Source organism: Impatiens glandulifera, chromosome 1, assembly GCF_907164915.1.
Source record: "Impatiens glandulifera chromosome 1, dImpGla2.1, whole genome shotgun sequence".
Classification (NCBI taxonomy): domain Eukaryota; kingdom Viridiplantae; phylum Streptophyta; class Magnoliopsida; order Ericales; family Balsaminaceae; genus Impatiens; species Impatiens glandulifera.
The window spans coordinates 161,856,313-161,867,000 of NC_061862.1; the positions used below are offsets into that span (position 1 = coordinate 161,856,313).

The 10,688-nt window shown below is 27.6% G+C and overlaps 1 protein-coding gene across 1 annotated transcript; it reads right to left on the reverse strand.

Moving 5' to 3' along the window:
* Positions 1-6,881: 6,881 nt before the first annotated feature.
* LOC124914082 (protein ROOT HAIR DEFECTIVE 3 homolog 1-like) lies at positions 6,882-10,006 on the reverse strand. Its single transcript, XM_047454564.1, has 14 exons — positions 9,998-10,006; positions 9,831-9,878; positions 9,674-9,736; positions 9,294-9,443; positions 9,057-9,125; positions 8,884-8,978; positions 8,701-8,779; positions 8,426-8,585; positions 7,920-8,304; positions 7,706-7,805; positions 7,496-7,633; positions 7,279-7,392; positions 7,158-7,193; positions 6,882-7,001 (listed from the first exon to the last, which is right to left on the reverse strand). Exons 1-14 carry the CDS (start codon positions 10,004-10,006, stop codon positions 6,882-6,884), a joined length of 1,566 nt encoding a protein of 521 aa, XP_047310520.1.
* Between the last annotated feature and the right edge of the window lie 682 nt (positions 10,007-10,688).

The following is a 10,688-nucleotide window of genomic DNA, read 5'->3' on the forward strand; positions in this document are numbered from 1 at the left end:
TTAATTAATATTATGATGCATGCACAAATTAATAATTAATTAATTCTGATCAACACATATTAATTAATGCATGCATTTAATTAACAACTGATCCAATCATATATATATATATATATATATATATATATATATATATAGTGCTTAAAGATGCTAGCGGCCATGGCTGCAATCCGCTTAGAATCTGGAAATGGTGATCAGATCGAGGATACACTAAGAATGGCTCTTTTGGGAGACGAAGATGATGAACGCCCTTCTTATGGTGCACTGGCTAATACCACTTGGAATGGGGTCAGTATTATTATTATTATTATTATTATTATTATTAAATGGCCAGATATAAATACACGAATAACTAATTAGATTAATAATTAAAATATATATGCAGATATCGAAAGAAGACACACTGATGAATCCAATAAAATGTGCATCCACGTGGAAGCAATTCTTGACAAAGATAAACCAAATAACCGCTCTCGCCAAGAAAACTGTAAAAGAGGCTAAGGCAAGTAATTCATTATTATCTAATATTTCATCAAATAATTTATTTAATCATTATATTCTATCTTATTTAATTATTAATTGCAAGCAGAGAGAGGCACAAGTCCAACAAGCTCCGCCCCCACAGGTTAGTTAGTTAGCTCGCTCGCTTATAATTAATTTAAATTATTAATTTGTAAACTTCTTAATTAATTAATTAATTAATTAATTAATGGTTTTGTAATTCTGATCGATCGATCAGCCGTTTGATCTGTTTGGACTAATTGGAACTGTGGCCAAAGTTGTCTTCCCTGAGATCATCCCCATCATAACTGCATTAGGTGCTACTGCAAACGCAGTTAATCAGGTTAGTTAATTACTATTAATTAATTTATTAATTAATACCATTTTGTATCAATTTTTAATTAATTAATACCTTAAATATAAATAAATTTGATAACAATATTAATTAATATTACAGATACAAATTCAACATGCCGAATATAAATATGATAAGAGAGAAGCCAAGAAGGGCAAGAAAAAGAACAGACCAACAAGGAACGCTCAAGATGATGTTGAAGAAGATGAAGATAATTAATAACAAGATACAAGGAGATTAATTAATAAATAAATAAAGGAATTGTAATTCCATATATATATATATATATATTTATATATATATATATATCAAACCAATAATAATATTATGAAAATGTACTATTTGGTTGCGATCTATGCCATCAAATGAATTTTATCTTTTTAAAATAATAATATATGCAATAAATTTGAGTGATCTTTCAGGGTTGCCAAGACTCAAGTATATATATATATACTCTTCTTCTTTTTTTATCTTAAAATCATTAAATTATTAATCTATAATTATAAACTTTAAAAATATTTAAATACATAAACAAAATATTAGTTGATCTTAATCCCATTAAACTCCTCCATATATTCTTCCTACTATAATATATAAATAATATATATATATAATAATAATAATAATAATAATAATAATAATAATAACAATAATAACTATTATTATTAGGGTAAGCAAACGGATAAACCCAACCCGTATTATTCAACTTATATAATCAATCCAAATTAAATTTATCAAACCCATATTATTTACTAATATGGGTTGGGTATAGGTTGAGTAATTCAAATTAATTTTTTATTTTTTCATTTAACATGTATTTGACTCATTTAACACATTTTTATCCGTTTAATACGTTTTTGACACGTTTTTAACATATTTAACACGTTATTAACACGTTTACTATAGTGTTCCTAAAAAAAGACCATACATTTTTTTTTGTCCAGCAGGTAGGTTTATTCATGTGATTAGATTTTACTGCATTTCTTTTATCGATCGATAAAATGCATACATCAAGTAGAGTAGTGGGTTACTCTTTTACGTGATTGTGAATCTTTATAAATAAAAAGTTAAAAAAAAATATTAAACAACTATAAAAGTAAAACACTATGTATGCAAGGTAAGTGAACCATATGTCCTTTATTAATTAGAAATATCAAAAACATTCTTAAGCTAATAATGTATTTGAACAATATATAGGCATGGTATCAAGAAATGTATGTTTCATTTTATATAATAATTATCTTGAGTATCACTATTTAAGATATCGCTGTATAGTGAATAATCGTTTGATGATGATGGCATTCGAGACGTTTACCTAAATTTAACTTTGTTATTCTGATAATTCTCAACATAAATATAAAATATAAAAAATATAGAATATATAGAATGCATGTCAGCAACTTTTCAAATTATTGGTAATGAGAAAAGTATGTTATATTATAGGTATTGTAATTAGGAAACCAAATTAGGCAGACAATGACGTTGCTTGCCATGTGTTTTTCCTTTGCTTAATATAATAAAACACACTATCTTGTCCGTTGATTAACTAGACCAAGTTTTAAACAAAATATGGGAAAGAAAGGAGAGGGAAAACATTAAACATGTTATATTTCAAATTAAGGGAGGAGAAAATGAGAAACACCTTTCATCTATAATTTTAACATGACAGTTTATATTGTCTGGATTTGTCAAGAAGATTTGATGTAAAATCTCTATGTATGAACTATTATTGATCACATGGATTGATGTTTACCCAAACTTTATTAAATTCCAGCAAAATTATTGAAAAAAGAGCAAATAGATTTCCTGTGCAGGTTTGTAGCACTAGTAGAAAAAGAGGTATTAGTAAGAGCGAAAACCGTTACTGAAAACATCAAATGCCGTTACAAAAACATAACTGCAACGGCAAATAAAACTGTTACCAATCGTTACAAAAACATACGTTACAGAAACTTCACAAAACCAAAGCATTTAAAAACATGAAAATAGAAATTATTACAATCTCTTTGAACTTGATTCTTAACTTTATGGCATACCTTGAAAATCAATTCTAAACTAATTTGATAGGTTAGGATTTGGATCATGAATATTATTTTCTTATTTGAACTAAAAGTAATTTCGAAATGCATTTAAGACCGTGGCAATCCCCTATTTTCTTCTATATATGCTACCTCAAACACCCTTAATTAATTCCCCATAAATCTTCTCCTCTAACTCATCTTATTCCCATCTAAATGTTACAAATTCTTATTCAATGAACCAATTAATTATATATGTATATTTTTTTTATGTACTCATAAGTTTTCAAAGGAATCTTCTTAGGACAGTCATATTTTGGACTTAAATTTTACATCCTTTCACACTTATATGAATTAGCATGACACTCAAATGTGAAAGTGCAATGAAATTCTATAGCAAATTCAAATTATAATATTATATGTTCACTTCAAAAAATATATCAAATTTATATTAAACATTCTTTCAAATGACTTACATTTTGAAGTTTTAAGTGAGAAGTTGCTAATACACTTCATAGATTGATAAGGAAATTGACATTAATTAAACCTAATTTTACTTGGAACATGTTCTAATGCACACTAAAATGTATAAATCGACATTTGTTAGACTTATTTATATTGTTATATATCTCACGTTTTATGAGATTCATTAAGGAATTTGACCGTTGCAACTTTTAAAATGGTATTTTTTTTTTATCGTTGCTAAAGGTCATACACTAAAGAGTCTTAAATGACGCTATATATATTCTTATCGTCAAGCCCTTTTGTGTATGATCTTCAACGAAAGTAAATAAATATATCATCATGAAAGGGTCTTCAACCGTGTTAAATAAATATCTTCTGTTTATCATGACTTTTAACAATAATAAATAAATATATCCGTTAAAGATTTATTTTAGTATTGTGGCTAAAACGTAATTTATTGTATGTTCCACTTAAAATCATTTGTGAAAAATATTTTTATAAGAGTATGAGTACATAATAAGGAGGTCAAAAAGACCATTGATTATAAAAAAAAAATAGGCACATTGATTGTCAAATTTTGAGACAAACTATATTTAATTATGAGAGTTTAAGCTGTAAATGATGCTAAGGCAAGTAATTCATTCATTTAAATAAATTATATACACTGTATTTCTAATTAGGATTATATCAAATAATTTAATCATTATATTCTACCCTAGCTAGCTAGCTAGCTAGATATATAATATCTTATTTAATTATTAATTGCAAGCAGAGAGAGGCACAAGTCCAGCAAGCTCCACCCCCACAGGTTAGCTTAGCTTGCTTAAAATTATTTGTAAACTTCTCAATTAATTAATTTCCTGCATAATAATATTAATTAATTAATCAAGTAATTAGTAGTTCGATCCTGATCCTGATCCTGATCCTGGATTAAGTAATTAATGTTTTGTTCTGACTAGGCGTTTGATCTACTTGGACTAATTGGAATTGTGATTCACGATGTCTTGCCCGAGATTATCCTCCTCATAAATGCAATAGGTGATACTGAAAACGCAATTGATCAGGTTAATAATTATTTTTTCAATCCTAATTAATTAATAGTAATGTTTTTTGTATTCATTTTTAATGTGACAGTACCAACCTCAAAATATAAATAAATATGATAACAATATTATTATTATACAGGTAAAAATTCAACATGCCAAAAATAAACATGACAAGAGAGAATATAAAAGAGACAAGAAAAAGAACAAACCAACAAGCAAGCTAGGAAAACTCAAGATGAGGTTGAAGAAGATGAAGATGAAGATGAAAGCTTCAGAAGATTAATAATAACAAGATATCAAGAAAGAGGAACTGTATTTTCAACTATAATATATGCCAAACAAATAATAATATATGTAACTTTACCATTTAGTTGCGATATTCGTAATTAAATGCATGAATTATTAAAATGTATTATACCTTTTAAAAAAAAATAATATACGTAATAAATTGAAGTGGTATTTTTTCAATATATAAAGGTTTGTAATAGTTAATTAATATTGGTGTCAGCATATCTCCTCAATCAAATTTCCTTTAGGTTTGTGATAGTTAATTAATATTGGTGTCATGCTGTTCATTCTTTGAAAGGGTAACAAACAACCAACAAATAGTCTTCTTCTAAACTCTATTTTTAATTAATTGTAAAGATTGGATGGTGGGTTTTTGCTTGAATATTGTTGTGGGAATAATTCATGCTGGTACCTGAGATGTTTGGCCCATCGATCTGTCATGAAGAGGCTCTCAGTTGAAGCCATTTGCAGCTAAAAAAGTTAAAGTCCATGTATTCATGATCATGTATTCTTTGGTTGGACACTATATAGAGAAAAAAAAAAGCAAACAAATTCTTCTCAGGGTTGTTGGTTGGACACGAACAAATTCTTGATAACATTCAGCAATTGGATTGGAATACTAAATGTTTTGGCTCTTTAACACATACATGATGATATGATGATCACTCTTGCAATTTTTTATTTATTTTTTATTTTTAATGGAGTAGTAATCACTAGTAGAATATGCACGTTTACCAAGTGTTGGGAATTTTGAAATGAAGATTACTTTTATACTGTAATCTAGCAATGTGAGATGGGTAAATGCACAGGTTATCCAAGCCTAAAACAGAAGATCAAGCACACAGAACAAAACAACACTAGATTTACGTGGAAAACTCTCTCAACCTGGAGGGTAAAAACCACGGGGCCAACTAGCAAATTTCACTATAAGCAAGAAACATATACAAATGTTCTTCTCAACCTTAAACCCAAAGTTGAGGTATACAAACAGAGAAAACCAATTTCATTCAGACTTAAACTAGTCTAGATATAAGACAACAAGAGATTAGAACTTGAAGGTGAAAATGTAAGAGATCTACTTCTCCTTCTCTTCTTCTTCCTCTGTTTCTTCTCCTATGTTTCTTCTCTTCTTTGCAGAATGTCTTCTCTCTCTAGAAGTGATAGAATGAGCAGTATTCTTAGGTTTTGCTCATTTAATTAATTGTCTAATTGGGCAGCATTATTTTTTTTAACTTCATAAATATCACACATTAGTTTGTGGGTATAAATAAAAAAAAAAAATTAGTTCATAAAAAAATTTGACACATCGAACCAAGTTAATTGATACATACGGTCTTCTTCTCTAAAATAAATATGATAGATTTCTTTTACATTCAATATTAAATTTTATTTTAATTTTTCACTTCAAGTTTTTATTTTGTAATTATTTTTATTCACTAACTCTAATAATTTGTATAACCTCTTTTTCATTCTATGCATGAAACAATTTTTTTAATAAATACTATCAACTTATTTTCTTCTTATATAATATGTATATATATCCTAGTTTTTAGAAATTCTCTTGTGAAATAAAAGTAAAAATATATATTTCATCGTATTAATTAAGTAACAACAAGATAAAAACAGTTATACTAGAAATAAATTCAACACAACACAAAACAAAATATATAAGTTTTAACAAAAGGAAAAACAATACATTTTTATTAGAAACAAATATAATTGCAACACAATATAATTGCAACAATGACACTTGTTATAATTTATTACACAAAATCCGACAGGATTGGAAATCACAATTTGCATTAATAAAATATATATATATATTTAAAATGTGAACAAATTTGAAGGAAAAAAATAAAACAAGAAATAAGAAAACATTTTGGTATATATATAAATTAGTTTAATTTATTTATTTATTTAGGTTGAAGCTTAATTCATTCGGTAATTCCGGCCATATTCCAAATTACGATATATCTGCATCAGGTCGACCATCCATGCATGCCTTGTTTTCCTTCCATAATATATATATGCAGATTATAGGATTAGTGCATATCATTTTGAAATTGTATTATACAAATTAATTAAATAATAGATCGATCGTTAATTATCAGTAACAATATTAATATTAGTTAGTTAATTTGAGTACTGATGAAAATAATTAATTAAACAAGCTCTAAAATACAAACCTGATGTGTGGTGTGTCCTTAATTACTTAACTAGTTTTCCAACGACATCAAAAACAAGTGCATGGACAGGTAATGCCATTCGCAAAGCCGATTCCGCCAATGCCAATCCAATATTGGATTGGTGATTTTCTTGTTGTTGCGGCTTTTTAGAAAAGAATATTTACAATTTATAAGTGCATATAAAAATAATTATTATTATTATTAACGCATATATAATTCAACATGTACAAATAATTTGTATATATAATATTTATTAAAAAAAAATATGAACTATGATTTATGAAATTGAGAAACTAACCTGATTATTAGCTGCAGTAGCATTATCAGCATCATTCTGATAAATAACAAATAATTAATTAATACATGAGTTTATGTACTCATTCATGCAAGTAATTAAAGAGGTATAATAAAATACCCACCCTTGCTTGAATAGTTTGTTTAACACAAGTAATGATAATGCCAGAGGAATCTAGAAAGTGATCCCAAACAGTAGCACAAGAAGCTGGGCTCATCAATGTCTTCGATGGCTCCACCTGATTAATTTCATTAATTCATTTTATGTACAATAATTTATCTTCACCTACCTTTAAATACAATAATTTAAATAATTGGAAAAAAAAAATACTATATAATTACCCCATCCCATCTACTAGATGTTAGACGACCCTCTCCACCTCCATCTAGCAAAGCATTAGAGAGAATTTGTTGAATGTTGTCACTTTCTTTATTAATGCCCAATCTTATTATAGCCATGGCAGACATAATACTTACACACTGAAATTATATAGTATTAAATCGATTAATTAGTTCATTATAACAAGATAATAAATAAGTATATATATATACCTGAGTTCGAGCATTCTTTACAATGTCTTCGATCACGTCACTTCCTTTCCAAGATCGTGGGATACTTGAGTTTGGTTCATTCAAGAGGATATAACAAAACCTAAATATAGATTAATTGTACAACATCATTATCATTAGCGTTGGAAAATCAAGCACGAGCTAGCTTAATTTAAAAAGATATATATTTTTATTAATTGGTTAGTTAATTACTTACTTGTCTTGCATGTGCTGTAAAATTTTATAAGTTTCTTCTCTAACACTTTTCTCGATTATATTTCTTCCATAGGCCTTCAACAATTCATTTTCTTCTACCTTAGCATTGTCATTTGTGCCCAAGTCCTCTAGGCCATCCCTAAGCACAGAGCAAGCCGTCTCTGTCTCGTTTTGAAAGAGATCATTAAGATTGTCCCACATATTACTTTCAGGTTTTTTCAGAATAGCTCCCATAGATTCTCTCAGCCCACTTTTTAGTCTCGAGTTAACTTGGCTTGTCAGCTCATTTTGTTTCATTGACCTAATAGAATCCACATGACTGCTTATTTGTGACACCAACTTATCTCTTACTTTTGTAGTCTTTTCCGCATGTTGAATCCTTGAATCTATATTATAATATAAATAAGACATGATTAATAAAATTGTAGCTAACTAGCGTAATGCATTAAGGGATGATCACTTTAATAATAATAATAATAATAATATTAAACTAATTAATATATATACCTTCATAATCAGAATCAAATTTCTCCAGCATCTTAGACCAGTCCGCAGCCTCACGGAATTTTTTCCCTTCATTCAGATCTTTGTCGAGGTTAAATTTGAAGTCATTTAGAGCTTGAGAAGATATGTTGTCCATTAAGGACCCAAATGTCGGTTTGATTTCCTGGTCGTGATTAGTTAATTATTTATATATACGTGTACAAATTAAGGATTGAGAATAACCTCTATATTTCAAATATTTATAACTAAGATAGATATGATAATTAGTAGTTAATTACTTGCAACAAGCGTTGTTTTAGTTTTTCTCTGTTGTCCGCCTTAATAACTTCGTCATAAAATTCGGCTTCTTGATCATATCTGAATGATTAATTAACTTAATTAATACATTATATAATAAATATAAGGATTATAATTATATATATAACTAGAAAAGGTGGAGGCTTAATATTGAGTTGACTTACTCGGCTAAATATTTGTCCACCATTGAAGTAACTTTTATGCCAAAACCTGACACTGGAGGGCTATTATTAACTGCTCCTTTCAGTTGAGACCATTCCTTCACATTTTAAATTGATTAGCTAGGCCGGAATACTTAAGAGATTAATTAATTAACTATTATTATATGTATTCATACCTCATTAGCAATGAACGCATTAAATTTATCATCACCAATTTGTTCACATCTAACTTTAGCAATCATCACCTACAAGTACACATGATCATGAAAACATCTATAATTTTGTTTATTTTTAAGTAGATAAACTTTTCAATAATCCATATATATATATATAAATTAATTCATTATACAATTATTGCCAAATGGCTTATAATATGATTAATAAAAAATAGCTTGTTAATTAATTAAAATGACCTTGTGAGAAGGAATGTCGAGAGCTTTATCGTGAATGATACTATCCCATATCTTGGACGTGCTCCTAACAAAGTCAATGGCGGGAACTAAAGGTTTAGTTTGTAGAGATGCCTCAGGAGGAGAATCGAATCGCTTCCTTAATTCGTCAACCTTCAAATATATTCATCAATATTAGTGCATTTATGTATGTTCAATATAAGGTATTTTTTTAAGAATGAATAATTACTCACATCTTCCATGAATTTTTCTTTTAAGTACTCATAGTTAGATAGCCCCACCACTTCAAGCTGTTGTTAATTAGTTATATAAATAAAGGGAGTTGGATTAATAAACAAAATTAATTAGAGGATGAGAAGTTATTTATAATTAATTAAGCTCACAGAGAAGTAATTGTCAAATGCAGCGTCCTGCTTATCTTTTGGCTTGGGAATTTCTTTCCATATCTGCAATCATATTTTTAATAATATTTAAAACCAAAATCTAATTAATTTATCTACGTATATATGTACTAAAATATAGTATATATTAATAGTATACCTCCAAAGTGTCATTCAACAATGTAGCCGAAAGCTTATCCAGAGGTGTCTACATGCATGTGCACACAAATATACAAAATGGATAATTATTTATTATCTTGAAAAATATTTTAGTCATCAATTGAAATATTTTACTAAAGATAAATAAAAATATATTTGACTAATTACCTTTGCCATGTCACGTATAACAAATAATAATGTTGTCTTCCTTGGGGCAAATAATCTCAACATTGCCTGGAGGTTGTTGGTATATATATAATTAGAGAATTTTAAAATGTTTATTAGATAATAATATAAATGAGCTTATATGTATAATTTAAATAAAACGATGATAATTAATTAAAATACCTGAAATATAATCCTTATTAAAGGTTTATTAGCAGCTTTATCCCGTCCAATATCTTGAAGCCATCTATTTAAAATAATAAATAAACAAATTAATAATAAGAAAAATGATCATATATATTGATAGGTGAGTAGCTAACTAAATTTAAACTTACATATTAATCAAAAGTGTATCGGAGATAACTAAAGCAAATAGTGCAATCTTCTTTTCGAAATTATCATTCTGAAATTAATTAAATAAATAAACAGAATCAATTAACTAATAGAACTCGATTATAATTAATATAGATTTATTTTATAAGACAAGAGATTTTGTGTATGACATCTCCACGCTCTCTTCCGTCACAACCCTCCAAATCCATGATAAGAGTACATGGTCGTTTGATAATAGGAGATTTCGCGAGCCAAATCCCTTTTGTTGTTTGGGACCTATCATATATAAACGGACACCATTAATTAATTATAAAAAGTTTAATTAATATTATTAAAATAAAGATATATATAAATCTATCTC